Source organism: Nelusetta ayraudi, unplaced genomic scaffold, assembly GCF_046127955.1.
Source record: "Nelusetta ayraudi isolate G7.1 ecotype Tasmania unplaced genomic scaffold, CSIRO-AGI_Nayr_v1 ptg000042l, whole genome shotgun sequence".
In the NCBI taxonomy this organism is placed as follows: Eukaryota; Metazoa; Chordata; class Actinopteri; order Tetraodontiformes; family Monacanthidae; genus Nelusetta; species Nelusetta ayraudi.
The window spans coordinates 19,946,655-19,971,477 of record NW_027466092.1 but is presented as its reverse complement, the minus strand read 5'-3'; the positions used below and the strand labels follow the sequence as shown (position 1 = coordinate 19,971,477).

The following is a 24,823-nucleotide window of genomic DNA, read 5'->3' as shown; positions in this document are numbered from 1 at the left end:
TTTTTTTTGATTAATACGATTTTTATTTTGGAAGTCCAACATGGATTCTGTGAGGATTTCCTGCCTTGACAGACAATGGAGTTTCCTCGAGAGTTGAGCCTGTAGTTGAAGTAACTCCACAGTGGTGGTGGAGGCCAACAGAAAAAAAAAAAAGCCTTTCACAATGTGTGACAGGTGTACAGTCATGGATGCAAAGTGTGGAGAGAAGTGGGCTCAGCACACAGCCCCGGGGGTGTGACTTACTACTGGTGGCGGGGTTTTACATTATGAAAATGACTACAAGTTTTTTAAATTCTATTTCAAAGAACCTTCTGCAAGAGAGGAATAAATAATGTCCAAAATGTGAGTTGAAAATGTTTTCACTCCAAATCTAACTAGAATCTCCTTGTTTTTCTAACCTTAACCTATGCTCTCAAATAAGATATCTAATCAATTTTACACTTGAGAAGAGGTTTGCCCAGAGTTCCGCAGGATGTGCGAACGTATGATTTTAAAAGAAGCCAGAGCCGGGCGAACCAGAATCTGCAGAACCTGCAGAATCTGCAGGGCAGTCTTCAAGACCTGATGATCTGGTTTGTTATTAAATTATTGTAATTTATGTGCCTGAAACCAACCAAGTGCACCTGAGGAAATTAGGCTATATCATGGTGCTGTAAAATAAGTCATTAACCATTTGCAAGTAATTATTCCTCTCTATTCGTTGCTCTTCCCACGGTCATTAACACTTGCGTTTGTCTGGCTTTGCCCCATGAAATATGATTGTCTGCAGTATGTGCTAAACTTGTAAAATTCAGTGCAGTGCAGAGCAGTGGTTAGCACTGTCATCTCACAGCAAGAAGGTTGCAGGTTCGATACCCGGGCCTTTCTGTGTGGAGTTTCCATGTTCTCCCTGTGCCAGTGTGTGCTCACTCTGGGTTCTGCGGCTTCCTCCCACACTCCAAAAACATGCGTGTGAGGCCAATTGGGAACTCAAAATTGTCCGTAGGTGTGTGTGAGTGTGAATGGGTGTATTTCTTTGTTTGCCTTTCTATGCGTCTTTGTGATGAACTGCCGGCTTCTACAGGGTGTACCCTGCCTTCGCCCTATGACGGTTTGAGTGCAGGAGCGCTGGTTGGACAGGGTTAATACATGCACGAGCCATGCATGTGTTGTGATAGTGACAGGCCAAAAGCAAAGTGATATGACACTATGAACACTTACCCTGCTACCTGCTGGAAATAGCCCGGAGGGGGGATGACCTGCCCACCACAACTCTGCAAGGACTCAGCAATAAAAGCGGCGACCTGCGGGAGAGAAAAAGCCGGCAGTTAAAAAATTGATCAAGGAACGTACTGATGAAGCCGGGAAACTGGGCCTGCCCCTCTGACGTTTTCCATGAGTGTCACATTTCACCCAAGATGAATGGTGTAACGCGAAAGCCAAGGGAAAGTTGGCCTGAGCCACAGCTGGGGAACATTCCAACAAATGATCACATGAAAGTACTCATTTATCTCTGAAGAAAGTGACTCCTACCACATGCAGCAAACAAACTTGAATGTCTCAAATATTGATGTTGATCAATATTTACACTGTATGTTTCTGTTGGCACATTTAAGTTATAATGAAGGTTTCACTCCACGACGCTGTACTGATTCAGTCCCAAACCTCACCAGCTTTGCCCTCAGCATGGACCTTTCAACCAATACTCAGCAGTCAACAAGCTCGGACACTAAAGAGTGAAACGCACACGTTTTGTGCAGGACTTGATCCTGTCTGCTGCCATCCTGGGCCTGAACCTAGGATCAAGCGAGAAAAAAAAAGGTGACAGATGGAAAAAGGGGAGAGGAAAAAAAAATCAATGAGTTCCTCAGTTGATTAAAGAAGCTGAAGCTGACCATCAGTTTTCAGTTTAAAGGGACCCGATTAAGGACATTTCTATTTATTTTGAGTTGTACAAGCCTTACAAAACAAGTGTTTGTCTCACTCAGCCTACTCAGTGAGCCTACCTCAGATAGATGTTCTGGCTCTCTTCCCATCTTCCCTACTGGCTTCATTAGTGGCTCCACCTTTGAACAGCCCCAGTCCCTTGTGATTGGCCAGACACTCACTGCTAGCGCTAACAAGCGAGGAAGCCGTCTGGCTAGCTCTCACTTGGTGAAACTCCTCCAACATTAAAAAAAAGTGCAGAGGCGTTACTCTAACAATCACGTTGACTTGTGACAGAAAATTGAGAAAAATTTGAACGTCTCGTTTCAGCGTAGTAACAAAAAAGAAGCCAGACCATCCAGAAAAGCATTGTTTTTCATACTTGGTGTGTTAGCTGGCTTGCTAGCAACACAAAGACGTATCAAATAGCAAACAAAAGTCAGTTCTTCATAATAGGGCCCCTTTAAAACCATTGGACAAAACCACAACATTATGCTCACACCTCACCTTGCGTCCATTTCCATGGACTCTCTCAACGATATCTTTAACTTCATTGGCGTACGCAGCGGCAGGGTCGGGGTGGTCGGCTCGGTACTTCCCTCTGTACACATCTGGACTCGGAGCCTGTAAATGAGAAAGCATTTGTTACACAGAATGCTTTGAAATCCTGTGGGGAAACGCCATGTTGGTGAATGTTTGCCACCAAATTGAAGATATTCTTTAACCTTTATTGGCCCTATTTAAATCCCTAACTGCACAGAAAATGTTTCTTTATTCACTTTGCTTCCTCACTGTGCCAAATGCCTGGGGAAATAAATGCTATTTTCATGGGGAACTTCCTCTTGTGTGTCTGTTTAGCCATTACAATAAGTAAGAAACATCAGCATTTGTCAAAAACCTTTGATGCTTTATTTTTTTTCATTAGCTACAGTTATCAGAATCAAAGCATTTGCTGTCTGAGCCCCAGTCTTGCCCATATGAGATCATGAGTCTAATCTTGTCAACAGGTGTAACCACAAAGGTGGGACAGTGTTAATATCCTGTAATGCTGATCATGTTTTTCAGGTCATTCAAGCACTCCAGGGGTAATTGCACAGCAACATTCCTGAGGTCGCTAACAAAACACAGCATCGGAGAAACAGGCTGAAAAAAAAATTGATGCACCATTGTCAGCTAACACTGCAGCAGCAGAACATGCAAGGTGCTTTATTGTTTCCCATTTCTATTAAAACCAACTTTAAAGGAACAGTGTTACTCCCTCAATCTGAAGTTCATAGTTCAGTATCCTGGGTTATCGTGGTGCACTTCTTGATGATAAAACGCCTGATACAAAGCGCATCTCTCTCTAAACTGATAACATCTTAACTGAATCTATACTCCAAGGGTTGGATTTGATTCAGGGTTCTCGGATTAACACGGTGTGTCCTGCTTTTATTTTGAAGTTATTTCCTTCTTTTGTTTCTCATCTCTTTTCCTGAACCTGTTCTTTCAGACAGTTAACAATTAACTGCCAGATGACTCACTGGTCACCGCTGGTTGACGACCATTTGTTTTCCGGCTTGTTAGGCACAAAGCCCATCTGCCCTTGTTCAAATCTATGAATGTGGCAGGTTACGTTTTAACTTTGGGGCTTTCTATTTATCATATTGCCAACAAAAGACAGGCAGAAAAAAAGTCCAGCTGTTTGTAAACACCAGTCTAGATTTACCATCCCCAAGAAAGAACATTCCAAAAGACAGTCCCCAAAGAGGAACTCAGCTCACTGTTGTCATTACCAAACAAAATGAGCTGGGTGAACCTAGTTTAGTTCACCTGCTATGTGCATCACTCATTCTAATGCGGAGCTGTTCATTCACCATAGATAAGCCCCAGCCAGCGAGTTCATTTAGAGTCAGACCACAGTGCACTGAAAGATGGCACACTCACACATCTGTGTGCACGCGAACCTGTAAGGTGGGGCTTGCCCCTGGCATGCCAATCCCACCCTCCCTCTTGCCTCACCAGGCTGAGTCATGGTGTTTTAATTGTGTGCCAAGACGCCCGGGCAGGGCAAGGAAAAGCACTCACCACATGCACGGATGGGTTCCGCACACCATCCGACAGCTGGTGGTGCTTGTAGGGGCTGATGTCGATGAGCGACGAGACGTGGCCGTGGTACGCGCTGCAAAAAAAGAAAAAAAAAAGATCAGAGCAAAACACAAATCATGGGTCCCAACATTGAGGGAAGTCCTGCTTTTTCTTGATTAAATGACACTCTGACACTGTTGTCGTAAGAAGATGGAGAGAGAAGCACTCACTTCTCCAAGGTGATGATGTCTTTGTGGCCCGTGTACTGCCAGGCGAGCCTCAGAGCCAGGTCGTTGGCTTCGGAGCTGAAGGTTCCAAGGGGGCAAAGGTTACTGCGAGTTACTCAGTCACCACAAAACACACACATGTGAAGGTGCAACCTGTGCCTGAGCCACTTGACTTCACACAACAGGACTGGGATACTCAGACTCATTCTCACGTGTCCACCTGCTGCTGCTACTGTCCCCCAACCAAATCAGACTCAAACTGGGTTATCTGCTGTCATTTATTACAGTAATAAGCACACACAGCAATTTCCTGTTATGTCAGTGAGGGTTTGCTGCATTAGCTGTGGGCCTAATGGGTTACCAACGGGCTACCAACTAAAAATCTAAAGTGGGAACAGATGCAACCTCAAACGTGTTTACGTTAGAACAGAGATGACTTATTGAGGATTGTGATTTTGATCAATGCCTGGAAGTTAACAAGATGACAAAACCAATTTACCTTCACTAACTCTTTCTTTTGGCATATGGATTACAACTGGAATAGATAGACAGACAGACAGATAGACAGACTGATAGATACTCCAGACAACAGTGGTTTACCATGCTAACTCCACAATGCATATAACTCCACATGCCTATAACGTCCTGTGCAATGCTCACAACAGCCAACGGCATGCGGCCTAACGAGACAAACATCTCACTCTTTCAATTTTTGACAGCGCAGTGAGACGCCTTTTATGCGTGTTATGACAGCGTCTACGTTCTTTCACAACAAAACCCACAGAAAATCCTCTATATGGACCTTGACCTGTTGACACAAGGGGACACACCAGGCTCATTGTGCTGTGAACAATTACCTTTGCCCGCAACCTTTGACAGGTTGACTTCCAGGTTTACTGCCCCGGGATTAATAAACCCTCATCCGTTTTCTTTATACATTGGGATCATTATCTGGACTATTACTGAGGGAAGATAACCCCAGTTCAAGCTCCAACATCAAGTGTCAATGAGTAACCGGGTAGCATCGACCTTGCATTCACCGACATAAAGCCCCATCAACATTTAATTTGTCTTCGCATGAGGTACCGCAGGCTGCAGATCAAAGCCCGTGCAGCCCTCCTCACGTGTCACCTGTGTGTCCTGGAGGAGTGTGCAGACGACGCACCCTGAGTTGACAAAGTAGCACACTGACAGCTTGTCAGGTAGAGTGGCCTGCAGCCTCTGGGCGTACAGGACCAGGTTGTCGTGCAGGAAACGTGAGTTGGTGTTGAGCTGTTGCATTTGCTCGGCTCCAGCCTTCACCACGTCCGGGTGGCAGTGGCCCACTGCAACAGAGGAGGGACGGCAACTGAGATCAGGGCCGAGAAACATGCGACAACTGCAAATCATCCCAGACTCAGTCCAGGGTTTTAACACTGGGTTAGAGCTGATAGGGAGAGACACATAATAGGAGGTTGTAGTACGGTGAGATTATAGATTGCTGGATTTGGCCGACTTGGGAGGTGTCCACCATGAATGAGGCGTATCCCTATTGTGAAATTATTGTGATGAAAAACACACAAGCGTGCAGCTGTTTAGCGGCTTACCGTGGGCGACGTTGTTGATGCAGTCCAGGTAGCGCTGGCCGTGCTCATCGTACATGTACTGGCCTTTGGCTGTCACGATCTTGATGGGATCGTGACTGAAGAAAATCTTGCATGACGGCCTGAGAGAGATTGATTTGTTTTCAATGAATGCGGCCGGCGCAACTGGTTTTCGACGTTAACTCACTGTCGAAGAGAATTACTGCAGCACCAGAGGACAGTGGAAACAGAAAGACGGTTAAAGTCTGACCTTCAAGACAGGGCAGAATTAAAAATACTGATTAAGTCACGTCGGTTGACTGTTGAAGGGGTGGTGGGATGGGGTTGGGAGGGGTGAGTGGGGGCTTATGATGCCACAGGTGTATCACCTTGTCGTCACATTCCCTTGACCTGGACTTATTAGCGCCAGCGACATATAGGCCACTGTTCCAGCAGCATGCATCAAGCTCTTCAATTAGTTTGACCAAACCCAAGGTAGTAACGTTGTATGGCTGGAACTGCTAATAATATGATGGTAATAACGCAGTGTCAACACAATATAGAAACAATATAAGAATGAATCTCACCCAATGTGCTTTCCTCTCAATAAAATAGTTTTCTTCTTCTCCAGCTTTTCTGCCGACATCCTGATGTTGTTTCACACTCACGCTGACACACAATTACACACGCAAACAGACACACTCGCCGACTCCTCTCTCTTCTGCACGCGCCGGCCGCCTTTATACACGCGGGTCCACGCGGACTGACTGCGCCAGTGCGGCTCTCGCGCGCTGCCTCGCCTTCCTGACAACGTCACCGCCTTCGGGCAGAGCGACAGCGTCACGCAGGTGCGTTGTTTTCTTGTCGGAGAAGAGGTTTTAAGGTGCTGGCAGACACGTAAAGTAAATGAACTAATAATAATAATAATCGTGTGAAATTGTTGATGCTGAAACACTTTTGGGCGTCCGTTATGAGAAGGTAGAGACAGACGAATGTGTTCCTGCACTTGGATCATTTTATAGAAAAATTACATACATACACACACACACACACACACACACACACACACACACACACACACATAGATATACATGCATACACACACACACACACGCACACACACACAGATATACATGCATACACACACACACACGCAAACTCAATGCTTCAGTATGTGTGTGTGTGTATATATATATATATATATATATATATATATATATATATATATATATATATATATATATACATATATATATACATATATATGTATATATATATATATATATATATATATATATATATATATACATATATATATAAAAACCTGTATATATATATATATATATATAAAAACCTGTATATATATATATATGTACATATATATATATATATATATTTATGTACATATATAGGCACACACACACACATATATATATATATATATATATATATATATATATATGTATATATATATATATATATACATACTATATTCATATATATACACACACACAAATATATATATATGTATAAATATGTAAAAATACAGACCCTTTTCAAAAAATTTGAATATCATGGAAAAGTTCATTTATTTCCATAATTCTATTCAAAAAGTCAAACTTTCATAGATTATAGATTCAGGGCCAAAAATTTAAGTGATTTCAAGTATGCGTTTGTTCATTTTCACATAATTTGGGCTTCCAGCTCATAAAACCCACGAAAACCGGATTTCAAAAAATTAGAATACTGTGAAGAAATCACCATTTAATTCTCAGAAAAAAGAAATAAATTAAGATCACATCAAATCAATCAAGATATTGTACTTTCAAAACGATATGTCAATCTTTAATACATGGTTGGAAATCCTTTTGCCTTAATAACTGCCTGGATGCGCCGTGGCATTGAGGCAATCAGCCTGTGGCATTGCCCGGGGGTTATGGAAGCCCAGATCTCCTTGATGGTTGCTGTCAGCTCTTCTTTGTTTTTGGGTCTGGTGTCCCTCCTTTTCCTCTTGATAATACCCTATAAATTCTCAATGGGGTTGAGGTCCGGTGAGTTGGCTGGCCAGTCAAGCACTGTGATCGCATGGGCATCAAACCAGGTTTTGGTGCTTCTGGCGGTATGGGCAGGGGCCAGGTCCTGCTGGAAGATGAAATCTGCATCTCCATACAGATCCTCAGCAGAGGGAATCATGAAGTCCTCTAAAACATTCTGGTAGACTGTTGCTGTGACCTTGGATTTAAGGAAGCAGAGTTTACCAACACCTGCACCGGACATTGCACCCCAAATCATGACCGACTGTGGATATTTCACGCTGAACCTCAAGCAGCTTGGGTTCTGTTCCTCACCCGTCTTCCTCCAAACCCTTGGACCTTTGATTCCCGAATGAAAGGCACGCTTTACTTTCAACCTTGAACCACTGGCCAACAGTCCAGTCCTTCTTCTCCTTGGCCCAGTTGAGACGCTTCCTACGTTGGCTCAGGCTCAGAAGTGGCTTGACCCGGGGAACCCGACTTTCGTAGCCCATCTCCCGGATGCGTCTGAATGTGGTGGTTTTTGAAGCTGTGACTCCCGCCTCATTCCACTCTTTCTGTATCTCTGCCAGGTTCTTGAATCTTCTCTGTTTGATAATCTGCTGAAGCCCACGGTCATCTCTTTTGGTGGTGCACCTTCTCCTGCCACATTTTGCCCTTCCACTAGACTTTCCACTGAGTTGCTTGGACACAGCACTCTGTGAACAACCAGCCTCCTTGGCTATAAACTTTTGTGGCTTATGGAGGGTATCAATGATGTTCTTCTGGCCAGTTGTCAAGTCTGCAGTCTTCCCCATGTTGAACTGAACTGAGACAATTCAACCAAACTGAAGTAATTTAATGACACCTGGGGAAACCTGTGCAGGTGCTTTGAGTTTAGTAGATGACACTCAGTTTAAAAAAATGCATGTCCTGCAAAATCTGGGCTGATTTCTTCACAGTATTTTTTGAAATCCTGTTTTCGTGGTTTTTGTGAGCTGGAAGCCCAAATTATGTCAAAATAAACAAATACATACTTGAAATCACTTAAATTGTGGGCCCTGAATCTATAATCTATGAAAGTTTGACTTTTTGAATGGAATTATGGAAATAAATGAACTTTTCCATGATATTCAAATTTTTTGAAAAGGGTCTGTATATATATATATATATATATATATATCAATGTGTATATATATATGTATATATATATATATATATTTATATGTATATATATATATATATATATATATGTATATATATATATATATATATTTATATGTATATATATATATATATATGTATATATATATATATATATATATATATATATATATATATATATATACACACACACACATATAGATATATACATGAACTAATAAAAAACTTGGTGAAAACAAAACACAGGATAATGATGTGTATATTAATGCAAAACATATAGGTACTGAAGCATTGAGTTTAATAGTTTTAATATATTTTGGATAAGAGCTGTGTAAAATTTGATTGTTATATTGGCAAAGGCTTAACACTGTCCATAAACACATTAGTAAAAGTGTATACTAGAAGTGCAATAAAAGTAACTTGGCTTTCCTAACCTTAGAACGGTTCTCATATACACAAAGTCTGGCTCATAGTTTGTTGCCATCATGGGCTGCTGTTTTTTAATGAAGCCTGCCTGACAGTGTTCTAAATACGAAATGCGCTGTCAGGCAGGCTTCCTTAAAGATTTTAGCGATTGGGCCATTATAAAGAAAAAAAAACTCTGGGTAAGTAGTTATGGTTTAAGACACTCAGGACAACAGCAACAAAGAAAAGAAGAGAAAACTAAATTTGAAAGACTGTGTTTATTTGGCTCCAACAGATTCAGGGAACTTATCCTCCCTAGAAAACAATAAATGATTGATTTGATCATTTCTGTATGCACAAATTTTCACAGAGGGAAAACACCAGTTTCAGATGGCGTGATGCACAATGGGATTCAATCTAAATTAACAAGCATTTTAGTCAAAAGTAATACTGATATGGAAATCAAATATTTTGGCACTTCAACAATCAAAATCTGATGCGTGACACAACAATCAAACTTGCTCAAATGTAATAAGAAAAATATAGCTGCACATGCTACAGATAAAGAAACCTGTGAGAGAACGAATACCGGAAGAACGGCTGGAAATCAATAGAACACAAAATGCATAATGTTTAGTAAAACATGACTGGAAATAATATCCTTTTAAAAAAAAGAGAGAATGAAGGGGTGGTACTTGAGGAAAAATTTTAAAATCTATTTTTTTTTTTTTTTTTTTTTAAAGATAGTGATCCTTTAAAATTGATGGTAAAATTTGTGTTGTGGTAGATTGAATGTTGCAGGTAGTGGTATACGACCAAGCAAATGCAGCTAAAGACGTCACAAACGGTGTGAGGCAAAATAGCTGCATACTGCTACGCTCACTCTCTCACTCTCGCTCTCTCTCTCTCTCACACACACACACACACACACACACACACACACACACACACACACACACACACACATAACCAAAGTATAAATTGCACTTCTTGTCAAATGAGCACACATTTCAACTGTACGTTAATAATCCACTATACATATATATCAAACTACATTCAATGTAAAGATACGAGAAAGGACATTTTGCTTCTTTTTTTTTTAGTTTAGTTTTGTCATTACAGTTTCTCAAAGCACATACTTCAGATTAAAAAACAAATGAGTTAGAGCTAATAACAGCTAGTTTGTAACTGTGCTATGCATTCAATCTCAATATCACAACATCAGTCCCTGTCGAGGAGCAAAACCGAAGCATCCCACGCTGTGGCTCTCTCCCTCTTGAAACTGATTCTTTATTTCTGTTTTCACAAAACCATTAGTGAGCTGTGAGTGGTTGATGCTAATAGTAAATAGCCAACCGAGAAATGGTGGGAAAAAAATTAAGCCCAAGCAGCTTAACAACAGCAAGCATGCAAATTGCTGAAGGTGAGTCCGTCAAATGAAGTAACTGAATGATATTGTAACCGCAGCACGAGCTCACACTGGAGCCCTCTCACTTACTCTGCTCTGGAATTTCAGTATCAGATAAAAGTTTACAAACAATAAACTGACCTCTAGGATCACCCGCCCACCAACCCTGCCCCCCCACTCCCCCCGCCCGACCTCCAACGCACCACTGGTAGTCTGTCAGTAGCATGTTTTAAATATCTGACCTACAATCAACTAAAATGGATGCGTTTTTAATTGTGAGGCCTACAAGCCGAACGATAGCTAGCGTGCTTATCACAGGATATCAGGCAATAAATGGTGGTTCAAAGCAGAACTGAAGAGTTGTGGAAACCAGAAGCTGATGTATTGGATTTGTTTCAATTTCCACGGCATTAACAAGTTTTGCGTAGCTAGTTTTAAATGTGAGAACTAGAAACTACTTAAACATACGTAGCATGCTACGTGCTGGACACTGGCAAACATGATAACCGTGGGTTGAGAACAGTTGCTCTCTATGTAGGTCTTCAATGAACTTTCTCCATTGAATGAAAATTGTCATAAACATTTGATAAACTGACCATTTTTAAATGCACAAGCTAAAAACAATGAAACAGATAGATGTAAATCATCCGGCCATTGAGCAAGCATGCTGTTGCTGGATGTCAGTCAATAAATAGAAGCCACTTGCTGAAAATTGTTGTGATGCTGTGCTGTTGCTCTGTCCCTGGATCTGTTCCCATTCCTAAACTTACTTCCATGTGACGGTGGCAAAGAACAACAGAAAAAGATGCTTTCTATCATAAGGTCTAGGAAAAGATTTACAGCAATTCATTAATATTTCATTGCCTCCTGTTACACTAAATCCTTTGCATAACTGTTCTGGGTTTACGGTGCATCAACAGCAGCGACACAGTAGAAGAAAACCCAAAGCTAAAATAAAACAAGAAACAAGAAACAACTTAAAGGAATGCAGGAACCAAAATGCCTTCTTTTAAGAAATGATTAAAAAAATAAATAATGTATAATGTACCACTTAAAAATACAGAGTCACAAATATTTGCACAAAAATACCAAGAAATTGTTACAAGCATCAACAATAAAGAAAATGTGTTGTGTAGTTGTGGACTGGGCCGCTGTTGGTGTTGTTGTTTTTAAACCCGACCTCATTGACTGCTAGCTATATCTGTGCAGTCAAACACATGGCGGATGAGAAAACATGGTAAATGTGCTCCTGAATACGGAATGTGACACACATGGCGACTCTTCCAGCTGTTCAAAGCGGAGCTCGAGTGTTTTCCAACAGACAACTCATAGAACGACCCCAATTGTTCCATTCAATAAAAATAAATTCTTTCCATATGTCACTAAAATCAATGCCTGTTTTCAGTATTTAAGAGATCCACAACTGTTAGGTTGTGCACCTGAACGGACAACACTGTACGCTGTGGGCAAGCTAGCACGACCGTCTGCCAATCTCAACTTCGCCTCAAAACAGTCCTCAACCTCTCCGTCTCACTACTGTCTCAACTGAGTCCAAACAAAGCTTATAAAACTAAACAAAAAATAAACATTCCACTAATTGAACGTGGGATACAAAGTCGTACGTTTTTGTAATATAAAGGAATGAATAAAAGCTTGAGGCACCAAAGGCTATTATACACAAAAAATACAAAGCGTAGTGAAGAACAAGAACAAAAATGAAAGAAACAAACAAAACAATTCAAAATAATGCATGGTTGCATTCAGGTAATGCTCTCTGGAGACCTGCGAGCGCTCCATGCAGGGGGCCCCCGTCGCCACTGGAGGCCCTGCAAAATCCGGTCGTAGCGCTCAAAGCCAGGCTGGTGTGGGAGCTTCTCGTGCGCCGTCTGAAAACCAATTCTCTGCCAGTGCATCGACATCTCCCCTCTCCACTCTCTGGTCCAGAGACCGGTGACATCACCCTGAAGGTTCTGGTGGTGTTGATGATGGTGATGGTGGTGGTGAACCTGCTGACATGGCACCCTCTGGCCGGGTGTCACCACAATAAAGCAACAACAACCTTTCAAGACGTGCTCAGGGGGCCGTTCAGGCGACCAGCCACGGCGTGACTCCCTTTGGAAAGGAATTGAAGGACAGCAGAGGTGTTACTGGCGGCGAGCTGAGGGCCTCCTTTTGGCGTGTTAGTGCTGCGTCTTTCTTTCCCCCGCCCCCTTTCTGCAGAAGCCATGATGCAACCACAGAAGAAGAAAACACCGACATGTACGTACAACACGTATACAGTTCTACCACACAGCTCATGCTTTTTTTTTGTTTTGTTTTGTTTGTTTTGCAGCGTTGTTGCGGCGTACTGTTTTGGCACAGTCTCGTTGTTATGTTTTCTTGCTTGTTTTTCATCTTTTAGAAAGTGGCGCTGCAATGAGTCACACAACAACACAGAAGCGTTTGGTTTTTAGAGGAGCCAGTCCACATCCAGATCCTCCACTTCCTCCCCCTCGTCCTCCTCTGTGTGGATCTGGTCAGCACTGCTACACTCTGGTCTGAGCCATGCAAAGACTACTGGCGACGATCGCGACAAGGATGTGAGAGAGCGGACACACACTTGGTTGTTTTTCTTTTGTTTTTCCACATGGTTGATGTGAGTAGAAGCAGCGTAGGGGGGCGGGACAACTCCAGACAACGATAATCTCCCTTTTATCTTTGTACACATACACTTCTTTTCTTCTTTTTTAATAATCCATTAAAAAAACTATAAATACCATAAAAGAAGCAATTATTTACAAAATCCATGCTGTTTCAGGTTAGAGTGATCACTGCAAGAAAAAACACAGGAGAAGAGAACAAGGTGACAATGTCGCCGAGGTTGAGCACGTTGGTTTGATGAGGACAGACAGCACACGCCATGGACCGCCACAGAGAGAACAAAACACTGAGGACTTTCAGTTCTCACTCAAAGATAACAAATAATAAACACATACATAATGTTCTCAAGAGCAGGAGGAAACAGGCAAACTGAGACCACGGTAACATATTAGAGAAAACTGCCACAAACACGAAAAAACAAAAGCATGATTTGAACTGGATAGGAGTGACCCTGTCTGCGCTGCACTTTAATGCCACTGTATGAGGAAAACGTTTAATTGCCTGTTGACATAAAAGCGTCTCAGTTTATGAAATAAGTTTATAAAATAAGCTGAGATGTGCACTTAGCCATGTAGCCATGTTCTGAAAATGACTTGCTGTTCAAAACAAGCATCAGCGTGGAAGACAGGAGATTTAAGTGACTTTGAACGAGTCAATAGCAATTCCTTTATCTTCTATATGCGCACACACGCACGCACACAGTATGTATACATACATAAGTATATACACGCACAGGCAGTGTAGATACTGTATATATACACATATGCACACACACACACACACGCACCATTGTATCTAATCAAGTGGCCCCAAATGTGTTACATTGCCAAAGCAAATTAAGTGATGCAAACTATACCTTTGTTATTGTAGGAAAAAGAAAGTAATTAATTAAATACTATGTCAAAAAAATGCCCAAAATGGCCCATAACAATAACATGAATTATTTAGCTACTGGATGGTGTCACTCTGTTGCTCTTGCCATCTGTTGGCAAGCTTTTATATCTGACCCGTGGGCAAAACTTACACTTTCACATTGTAAGTAACGTACGGACAGTCACCTCAAAGAATATCAAGACATAGGATGTAAATGGAACTGGAATGCAGTGGAAAATGAGCGAGAATGAAGAACTAGTAGGACGATAAAATCCAACAGAGACACTTTTGTTTTCTGTATTTGCAGCATGTTTTGTTTTTCTGTTTTGTAGCATTTCCAGTTTCTCTGCCGGTTTTCCAATGAATTGCTCCGGGCATGCCAAATTCCCTTAAACTGGATCAACACTTGAAAATCATTTTTTAGGGCCACTTTGTTTTGTTCACACTGTAAACATGAAGCTCCATGTTTAAAGTGGCAGACATTTCATTCAGTGTTTGTTCATCTTACCTTCTGCCAACAACCAGGCATTGGTAATCCATCAGGGCCCTGTTGGGAGAGAGGCAGGGAAGAGGAAACACCATGAACACTGAAACTGTGACGAGAGGTCTTCATACATCATTGTCCAAATGGAACATGAGTCACTGCATGCGCAAGATTTGAATATTGATACACTCCAAAAATGGTGACAAGATGTTCCATCCCATTAGGTGACACTGAAACTGATCAAACTTCAAACGTGACTTCAAACCCTGTAGAGTTTAAAACATTGCAGTGATTCGCTTATTCCATGTGCAGCCGTCGTCTCGTGTAAAACGTTCAGAGTTTAAGGTCCTCAATTTCATGGACCTTAAACTCTTTCAATGAGTGTGAACTGCCAAATGATTCATTTTGCAATTGTAAACATCCCACCTGACGACAGCTGCAGGAATGTCTCTTTAGTCATGCTTAGAAAAAACAAAAACAAACTGCTGCTGCCACAAAACTTGGACTTATCTATGGATCACGACAAAGTAGCTGAGTGAGATGACAAGTTATGATAAATGTGTTCTGCACACTCTGCACACAGCACGACAATGCAACTGTATCACTATCTATGAACACATGAAACAGATCTCAACAGTGATTTTTTTAATCATTCATGTAAACCAAAGCATAAAATCACACCGGAAAAACAAAAACAAAACAAAAACGTGGGCGATTATCCCAATCTTTGGAGAAGTGATCGACGTTTGTCTGCCTTCACTTTTTTGTTTATCTGCAAAGTCTGGCCCAATTGGTACAAATAGAGGAAGGGGGTTTGGGAAGTAAAGGAGGCGTTATAACTTAAGATGTAGTAGAGAGGGGAGGAGGCAGGGGTGGTTGGGTGGGGGTGGGGGTACTTGAGGGGTTTTGGGGGGGTTCACAGGCTTCGTTGAAGGAATTGATGTTAGCGTTCAAGGTTAAAAAGGTCGCTGGTTCTATGGAGTAGACTGCAGGAGGGGAGTAGCACTTTCTATCTCAGCCTAAGCCCAGGGAGTGGAAAGTATCAGTTAGAGGGTCACATGACAGTTCAGACTGGGAGATGTTGATTTCGTTTATTGAGTGTTATTGAGAAAGAGGTTGCTTGCAGTCAGCAGGTGAGATGTGGAAGGTGGTGGAGTCCTGCTAACAAGTATTAAAAATGCATTCATTTATTCATTTACTTTTGAAACAAGGCATGCCAGTGAGCCATGCTTGGGGTTAGGCTTTCAGCTGGGACTTGAGGTGGTGGAGGTGGTGGAGGTGGTGGTTGTGGTGGTGGTGGTGGTGGGTTAGTGGCATGCACGTGGTGAAGAGAGGCAGAACAAAGAGAGGAATACTGTACCAATTGGCATGGGGCATCCAGCCCATCCAGACCTGGCTGCCCTGGTTCCCCCTTTTCACCCTTAAATCCCCGGAAACCCTGTTTGCAAAGATGACCTCGCCATGTTACTGGGAGAGAGGTGGACGACCTTTGACCCCTGCGTCCATCCTCGACAATGGACTCAGGGGTTGGGGCGGGGGACAGAGGAGGAGCTGCCCCGGTAGCTCTTTGATACTGTGGATCCAGTCTGAATATTACAGATTTGAGTGTGTATTTGTCCTTGTGGAAGGTCAACCAATGGGCTTTGGCTTGTTTTGTTCTAGTGGGTATCTTCTGAGCCATGGGGCGCTCGTCCTCGTCGGCTGCTCTAAGTGACCAGGAGGGCCGTATCCCAGCTCACAGTTCAGACATACCAATGGGCAGGGTGCATCTAATCCAGGGGCACCCTGTTCTCCTTTCTCGCCCTTTGGCCCTTTTTTGCCCTTCTTTCCCTTCTCCCCCTGCGGATACAACGAGTGGGTCACAATGACATCACTTTCAAATATCTTTTCTTTTTTTTTTTAACAATCAGGGGACAGGAAGGGCTAGTGATGAGAGGGAGGAGTGATTAAACAGGAGGAAGGCCCGACACTTGTGGCAGAATCAACGTTAGATAGGAGAGGGGTACCAGACAGGTTTGGGTTTTGAGGGACATTCCTCAGGAAGGGAGGAGGACTATTAAGGTCAATAGGGTTGGTAGAAAACAGAGCTGGGATGCCTAGAGGGTGTCAAGGGCACAAAGGAGGAGAAAGAGCAGGAAAAACAACACCCAAATTTCATTTACGACAGAGCAAGAGAAAAGCTGTCTATAGCATGCAAGACTGAAAAAAACATTTAAAAAGTTAAAAGTTGATCTGCAGGAACTTTGAAGGGAGACTCTGTCAGACAAAACCTGGTTCTGTGCTACATTTTCTGCATGCAAGTGCCTTACAAAAGCCATAATGGCATAACAAGTGTCCACCTACAACATTAGCATCCATAATCATGTAGAGCTAGTGTAAATAATCACAGGGATGTGATTAGTGTAGGTTCTGTGTCTGCGGGTCTTATTTGGAGGTGTTCCAGCCATCATAACTGATGGGGCCCATGTTATGGCATATTTGTCCACGAAAAACCAAGAGCCTATCTGCCATCACACATCCAGAAAAGACACCAAACGTGTTAGTCATGGGTTAAGCACTTAAAGGACTCCAACTGCCACAGGAGTGAATAATAAACAGGCCGGGACACTCAGGGATGGGACTCAGGGCGTTTCATGATGTTTCGTCCATGCGTGGAAACAAAACTAAACAAAAATAAATTCACAAACGTGAGGTACAGGAGGCTGTTGTCAATGGACATGTTTGCTCTGTGTATTTTTTTTTATTGACACTTTGGAATGGTATGGGACTGAGCTCGAACTGGTAGACTCAAAGGTGAGATGACAAATCATTGAAAAGTGGAGGAGAACCAAAGAGGCTGGACGGAGGATGAATGTTCTCCAATTACTGTGAAAGACTTCAATTGATGAGGCCTCTGCAGCAGACTAAAGAAGTGTCAACGTTACTCTCAACCACTGGAATCCTATTCTTCTGCTGGACTAGCCACAGTATTAGCCACCTAAGCCATTATTTCCTGTCTCTGTCCATTGACATCAGGCATCACGCCGAGGGTGTTAATCAGCCGTAGCATCCTCTCTGCATCTACCTTTTCTCCTCTTTCCCCATCGTCGCCTTTCTCTCCCCTTAAGCCTGGCAACCCCTGTAAAAGTACAACTCCACTTTATTACTCTTCGCTGCACAGACGCAGGTTTTGGGTGTGACAGAGCTGAGGAGAACACGTGAAGACTGAGGCAGAAATAAGTGAAGGCAAAGTTAAGAAGACAGAGTGAAACAGGCGGAGCTGCAGATCAGTATTTCAAGCTCCTCTCAGAAACAGAAAGAGAAAAACGCATGCTTACAGTCATCAGAGGAATTCTATATGTGTATGCAAAGAAAATAAGAAATACTCCTTCAAAAAGACTTACATCTAAGCCAGGTGTTCCAGGAGCTCCCTACAAACACAGCATATGAAGAATATGTATATTATGCATCATTCAACAAAATCTTTTGATGACATAAACCTTTAAATGTAAGAATGCACTCATTGCAAGCATACTGTTGAATAAGAAAGTCCTCTATGGGACAGAGGACCAATTGCTGTCATGAAACGTGATCATCTTAAATGACACCATGATACCCACAATCAGGGTCAATGAGTTTGCTGATGAATATCCACCTGGGAGCCACTTAAGAAAAGAAACAAATATGCCTTCTTAAAATAAGCACCTGCACGACTGTCTGCGCACAGCAACCTCTGCATGCCAGCAAGACCTGGGGCAACTCGTGCCGGATATCCATGACAACCTTTTTGGTTCAATGAGGTTTGGCCTGGCTTATCTAGATGTAAATGTGGCTGTTTTCTGTGTATTTCCTCAGACTTGTCACGTTTACAATGATTTTTTAAAGTTACAAAATCAATTGTAAACATTCAAAACAGGACTGTCATTTTTAGCTGGCGGCCCTTAGACTTTTGGTATTTTGCTGCCTGAAGAAGTTTAGTAGGCCTGCTCTATGCTATACGCACTCTGTTAATAAGGAAATACTTTGTAATACTAACTATTCATCCAAATGTCCAATTTTATCTGTCCAAATATAGATTATACTTTATAACTAACATTATCATACACTGTAGTCCTCAAACTTACAGGAAGTCCATAGGGTCCTCTTGGTCCTGGTTCGCCTGGGGTCCCTTTCTCCCCCTAAACACAGAGGGATCACGGAGATCAGGAATCACTCTTACTATGAATACTACACAGAATACAGAGGAATAGCATAACTTCACTCTAAGTGTGCATTTTTGAAATCACATCCAATCAAAGTTTTAATAAATAATGTAATCTGTATACTGGAACACGTATCGGTCTTACTATGTCACCCTTTGGCCCAGCTGGACCAGATGGACCAGGAGGTCCGTCGGTTCCCTGCAGAGAGAATGTTTCATCGTTAGAAAGCCTCTGCTTGTTCAGATGAATGACATTTACGAGGAAACAACAGGAAGAAAATCATGTAAAGAATCCTGTCTAACAATCACATTTTCTCCAATATTCCCTTTGGCCAACGCGTGCAATGGCGACAGAGGAAAATCAAAACACTGCTGACACAGTTAATGAATGAGTGTGTGTTAATAAAAATAAAATTATTATTCTTTTTTTTTTTTTAAAAAGGGTTTGGGGTTTGGAAAACAAAGTGTAGTCAAACTCACCAGACCTAGCTAAGACGTCCAACAGACAATATTTAATGATACACAAAATGCACAAACAAAGGGGTGATGAAGATGAAGACGGGTGTGCGGGGGGCAAGAGGGAGGAAGAGGAGTCGGTGGAGCTTCTTGGTCACATGACACTCACCCTAATTCCGGGCTTGCCGTCCAAGCCGGAGGCTCCCTGCGTGGTTATGGAGGTATGAGTGACATGAACAAGGCGGGATTAGTAACCAGATGAACACTGTTATTAGGACACACTGATGGCAGGGTTCACAACAACTCGATTGCATTGTTTGTGTTATAGGAGGGAGGTCACTCAGCAGTCGGCGTGGCCAAATGAGTGTGGCAGCGTGAAATGGAGGAGGCCATACTTTCACAGACACACACCGATTCACATTCATTCTGCGTGGCCTGACATTCATGGAGACTTGCCCAAACCATTAGCACAACCATTTATTGTTCTTTACCACTCACATGATTCTAGAGTTTGATAACAATCCTTCAATAGGTCTTTATTCTTTAGAGTACCTGTTACAGCCAACGCCAAGATGGTATCATACTATTAGCGCTGGCTGAAAACATGAAGCGCCACCACAGGGTAGCAGGTGATGTGGGAGTCTTTTGAATGTCGTTTAGTTTGCTTGTCAGGTACCAAAAAGAAAACACAGTAGTACTGTTACTGTCTTCAAACCCCTGCATAGCAGCCCCAACTGCCCATCAAAACTAGCAAGGACAGTCTTTGTTTGAACAGGACATGCATTTGCATTAGAAGGTGGTCCAACATAAAATAGAATCACGTAGCGTAAAGTACAGTGTTCAATTTCTCATTGATTGAGGCATTTTTAGCCTTTTTGAAGCTTTGAAGAACAAATTTGTAATTTTTGCCAGCTAAGGTTGGCTAACATGTCTTGAGGGTTGTTTGCCTCCAGCTAAGTGCCCGTCCACTGTAAAACAAAACAAAATAAAAACCCATACAGTCAAGACATACGCACACATCGCTGAATTAATACACAGACATGGGAGGTGTTCAGGATGCCTGAGGTCACTAAATGATGAAGGGTATAGTGGGTAAAAAATCCCCTCCCTCCAGGGTACTCACGGGGAGACCGAGTGGTCCACGATCGCCTTTGTGCCCTGGCTCCCCTCGGATGCCCTTCACCCCGTGCAAGCCAGGTTCACCCTGGGAGAAAACAACGCAAGTTTATTTACTGTACCTGCCACAGCACCTGTTCACAGCATGCAATCTATGAGAGGTACGCCAACAACCGACATCTACTGCTCCACCACCACCGTAGGTCAAGCACACAAGTTCTATCAATGAGTAACAGTTACTGGTAGAGCAACTTTCCTGGTGTTTTTTGTTGTTGTTGTGTAATGGACACAACATTTCTGAGATTGTGGAGACTTACCTTTGGTCCAGGGAAACCATGAGGGCCCTAAAAGTGCAAAAAATATATATTCAGTGACCGTTGTACATTGTGACCGTTGTACATTTAAGGAACCAATGCTGTTCATTAATATTTCTGGACTCTGCTGCGGCTCACGCAGGTCTGTCCACACACTTGTTTTATTGTCTTGTGATGTTACTTATTTGTGTTCACAAATGTGTTTTGCAATTAGCCGTGTCCATCTTGGAGTCAGGACAAACTCGCAAATGTCAAATGCATGGATGCAAGGCTTTCCAAGGCTTTTCCCTGAGGATATCTGTTTGGACAAACATAGGACCACCTATTCTGAATATTAGACTAGATTTGGACTGGTACAACTTATAGCAGGGACTGTTTGTTGCCCAGGGTGTATTTAGACATAAACCTGCATGTTGAATCTTGGATGCAATATAAAGTTCCATCCAAGTTCACTTTCAAAACTGATCAAGCTGTATGTATGAAGAGCAATACTTCATTTCTTTCATTTGTGCAATATAAAGAATTAAGTGGATAGAGCAGATCAGATATTGAGTAAAGTGGATCACTCTCAGTCAGTTTGTTTTGTGATTTCCAGAATTGTCCATTCATCATTTACCATTGGTCCTGGAGGTCCATGGGGCCCTAGAGGTCCCGGCTGGCCAGTTATCTGCAAATATCAATGACAGATGTTGAACCAACACCAACGGCACCAACATTTTCTCTCCCCAGTATCTTGGAAATCATGTATTTGTGGAAATGTCATCGTTGCAACTCACTGAAGGACCCTGAGGGCCAGGAAGACCTGGATCTCCTTTGTCACCTCTGACTCCATTGATTCCCTAATGGAGGACAGGATTCATGAGACAGGTGTTGTTGAGGTGCAGCAGGATTGTAGACAAGTTGTTGCATCTCTCACCGGTAGGCCTGGTAAACCAGTGGCACCTTTGTCCCCTGAGGCACCTGGCATTCCCATATCTCCTTTAGAGCCCTTGTAGCCCTGCAGGGGGTAGCAAAGGTTTTCCAATTTGGCCTCGTAACATTAGCATGCATATATGACATTGAAAAAAGTGCAATAAGCTATCAATTATTTCACTACAGTAAACAGACAAGGAAAATCAATCACGGTTGTATAATTTGTTTTAAAATAAAGGAAATGACTCATTCATTAAATAGCTAAACAGCTCATTTTGGAGCTTTCAAAATATAAAACAGCAAACTCACCCGTTCACCATCAAGTCCAGGCAGACCAGGCATCCCTCGATCCCCCTGGAGGACCATGAACAAGACAGACTATTTTGGAAGGCTGTTCTTTAGGACAGTGAAACCGGTTCAACAAAAAGCAACAATTCATTTTACCTTAAAACCCTGAGGTCCTATCGGCCCTGGAGGACCCGGAGGGCCCTGGTGACAAAAAGAGACCAAGCAAGAAATTTATAGCGCAGACCTTAAAAAAGGGGTTAGACATGAAAAACCATGTACCACAAGTGCAACGTTGCACACAGACAAGGCAGCTGGGATAGCCGGGACAGCGCTGAAATGAATGGATTCGATTCCTTTATTGAACATTCAATGGATTGTTAAATAAGACTACTTAGCTTACTAAGTAGCAACATTTGTTTTAAGAAGCCACTGTAATTCATGATCTGACCCAAAATATGTGATACAAACATTTCCTGTCAAAAATGATTAACACACTTCTGCAATTAGAGCAAACAAACTGCACATAAATACAGATCTGGTTGGTAGAAGGTCGACTTTGGAGTGACTGTTGCAACCAAAAGCTGCCTGAGGGAGACTTAGGAGGTGGTACAAATGCGATTCAAAGCAGACAGATCAAAGATTAGTTACCGTCACTGTGATAGTGGTGATCTTCTGCAGATGGCCACAGTAGAAAGTAGAGGAAGAAAAGGAGCAGAGGTACAGAGACAGGAGAGGTCAAACAGAGAGAGAACATTGGCGTCATCTCTGCACAGACACTCCATCAACACAAAGACATTTCTAAAGTGTTAGAGGGAATAGACAGAATAGAATAGAATCTATGAGGATGGAATGTTATTGAAAAATTATGACAGCAGAAAAGGAATGGTTTACAGAAAACAAATCTACATATAAAATATACAATTAGAGCAACCATACATTAAAAAATACCAAACTGAAATAAAAACACACAAACGCTCGATTCTTACGAGTATGAAAAACTCAATTTTACATGCAAAACTTCTCTTTCTTCAAAAGCTTCCTTTTAACAAAGGGAGAAAGCTGTGAAAAAACAGCTCTGACCAGCAGGTGTCGCTCTTCATGCCTACTGACTCTTTCACCACATTCCAGAGCAAAAGCACAAGAAAACGTCACAATATGTCCCAGTTCCTGAAATCAGACGGATTTGATTTGGCAGCCCCAGCTGGTCTGACCTGTAGCGCCTCCTGGATGTTGCCATTGTAGTCGATGATTTCTGTAGCCCCTACGTCTCCTTTCTGCCCTGGGGGGCCCTGCACACAGCGGACAAATCACACAAACACATTTTAAAGGTCTTGTTATAAATCACCCTGGATAAGACCAGGAGACAAGATCAACAATAGCGTCCCCTGCAGTTTGATGCCTCTGTGCAACCAACTAAGCACAATGTCAATCCAACTAGAGCAGCCTCAGACCTCAAAAGCCATCACGTGACTTTTTAAAGCTGACAGTTTGTGTTTTATTTTGGAGCCACATTAGATAAAATTAATGTGATTTTTATTAAGTTCAAAACCAGTTTGTCCTAACATGGTCTAAATGCTGCCCTCTGGTGGTGAACTGGCGCATAACCGCAGCACAGCAATGGAGGCAAAGTCTCACCTTTGGGCCGATGGATCCCAGGTCTCCTTTATCGCCCGTCTCGCCCTAATGCAACACAAACACACAAACAGTCGCTAGAAAGCTTTCTGTCAATCATAATGCTGAACCTGGAGACGGCGAGAGTGGGATTTAGACAGGTTTAAGAGGAAACAAGATTGGTCCGCTCACCTTTGACCCTTTGGAACCGGGCATACCAGCCTCTCCAGGAGAACCCTGCCACAAAAAGCCACGATGACGCGACAACAGCAGGTCAGACAGAAAACAAGCCGTCTTCATGGTCTCAGTCTAAACTGTCAAAATGGCCTGAGTTTCGCCAGGACCCACAGAGTGTTTATTTGGAGTGGATCAAGCTGAGCTCCACTCTCAGGACCATGCTCTCCCGAGAAGCACGTCGGAGTTTAGGCTGGAGCTGCAGCGACCTGCTGGGCCAGATGTAAACTGTGGGTAATCAGGTTTACGCAGCAGACTCCCGGGAGGGATGTGATCTCATTACACGCTGCTCTGATGGTTAAACCAGCTACGAATATCAGATGGTTTGTGAATGAAAATCCTCACTCCAGGGATGTGCTCCACATAGTGAAGAACATGTCCACCCTGCAGGAGAGGCTGGAGGACATTAGGTGGCAGCAAAGGCCTAGAAGTTCCATGCTTGGCGGGACACTTGAGGCGATTCAAACTAAGAAAATTGTTGCTTTTCTTTCTGCCTCCAAACCAGTGGCATTCATCAACCACAATAAAATATCTGTACAGGCACGTGCACTTGAAGCTAATGTGCCTTGTCTAGATGTGAGGGTGAGTGGTTGTGGGGCACCAGTTGATTGACGTCATGGATGTGCAGGCGATGATGACATCAAGGAGCAAAACTTTTGGGTAATCTTTGCAGCTCCATTGAAGCTGCTGAATCTCTGTCACAAGCAGTTCTGAACGCAGAGGGGTTCATCATCATTCTAGCAAGATGTAACCAATGGCTGGTGAGTCTATATTGCCTTTGTCACGCTAAATCCAGACCTTTAAGGGATCAGTAGTTAGTTGTGTTCTCAAAGCTGCAGCTGAAGAACTGACCTTTGGTCCAATGACTCCAGGTTCTCCCCTTTCACCTTTACCAGGGGGCCCGTGCTCGCCTCTCTCACCCTGCAGAAAAAAATACAAACATCACAGCCTTTATCTTTCACAAC

At 42.7% G+C, this 24,823-nt stretch overlaps 2 protein-coding genes across 3 annotated transcripts in view; both read right to left on the bottom strand.

Moving 5' to 3' along the window:
- Nucleotides 1-24,823, bottom strand: part of etnppl (ethanolamine-phosphate phospho-lyase) — a 106,046-nt gene that overhangs the window by 3,333 nt on the left and 77,890 nt on the right. Inside the window, exons 2-8 of one of the 2 annotated variants that reach the window (XM_076035408.1) lie at nt 6,349-6,425; nt 5,786-5,904; nt 5,365-5,524; nt 4,203-4,277; nt 3,973-4,066; nt 2,413-2,529; nt 1,201-1,283 (exon numbers count right to left, since the gene is read on the bottom strand). In XM_076035408.1, coding sequence (XP_075891523.1) covers nt 1,201-1,283; nt 2,413-2,529; nt 3,973-4,066; nt 4,203-4,277; nt 5,365-5,524; nt 5,786-5,904; nt 6,349-6,407 — 707 coding nt within the window. In that variant the 5' untranslated portion in view covers nt 6,408-6,425. Of the gene's footprint in view, nt 1-1,200; nt 1,284-2,412; nt 2,530-3,972; nt 4,067-4,202; nt 4,278-5,364; nt 5,525-5,785; nt 5,985-6,348; nt 6,522-24,823 lie in introns of those variants that run through there. The other variant, XM_076035409.1, reaches the window with a different exon arrangement.
- col25a1 (collagen type XXV alpha 1 chain) overlaps nt 10,431-24,823 on the bottom strand; it is a 119,458-nt gene continuing 105,065 nt past the window's right edge. The window contains exons 20-39 of the mRNA XM_076035415.1: nt 24,711-24,779; nt 23,817-23,861; nt 23,649-23,693; nt 23,225-23,302; nt 22,662-22,685; nt 22,170-22,214; nt 22,035-22,079; nt 21,730-21,810; nt 21,590-21,652; nt 21,430-21,480; nt 20,817-20,843; nt 20,507-20,587; nt 19,553-19,588; nt 19,073-19,126; nt 18,851-18,904; nt 18,131-18,157; nt 17,812-17,865; nt 16,500-16,586; nt 14,772-14,810; nt 10,431-12,862 (exon numbers count right to left, since the gene is read on the bottom strand). Of these exons, the coding sequence (XP_075891530.1) occupies nt 12,836-12,862; nt 14,772-14,810; nt 16,500-16,586; nt 17,812-17,865; nt 18,131-18,157; nt 18,851-18,904; nt 19,073-19,126; nt 19,553-19,588; nt 20,507-20,587; nt 20,817-20,843; nt 21,430-21,480; nt 21,590-21,652; nt 21,730-21,810; nt 22,035-22,079; nt 22,170-22,214; nt 22,662-22,685; nt 23,225-23,302; nt 23,649-23,693; nt 23,817-23,861; nt 24,711-24,779 (1,032 nt within the window). The 3' untranslated portion in view covers nt 10,431-12,835. The remainder of the gene's footprint in view (nt 12,863-14,771; nt 14,811-16,499; nt 16,587-17,811; nt 17,866-18,130; nt 18,158-18,850; nt 18,905-19,072; nt 19,127-19,552; nt 19,589-20,506; nt 20,588-20,816; nt 20,844-21,429; nt 21,481-21,589; nt 21,653-21,729; nt 21,811-22,034; nt 22,080-22,169; nt 22,215-22,661; nt 22,686-23,224; nt 23,303-23,648; nt 23,694-23,816; nt 23,862-24,710; nt 24,780-24,823) is intronic.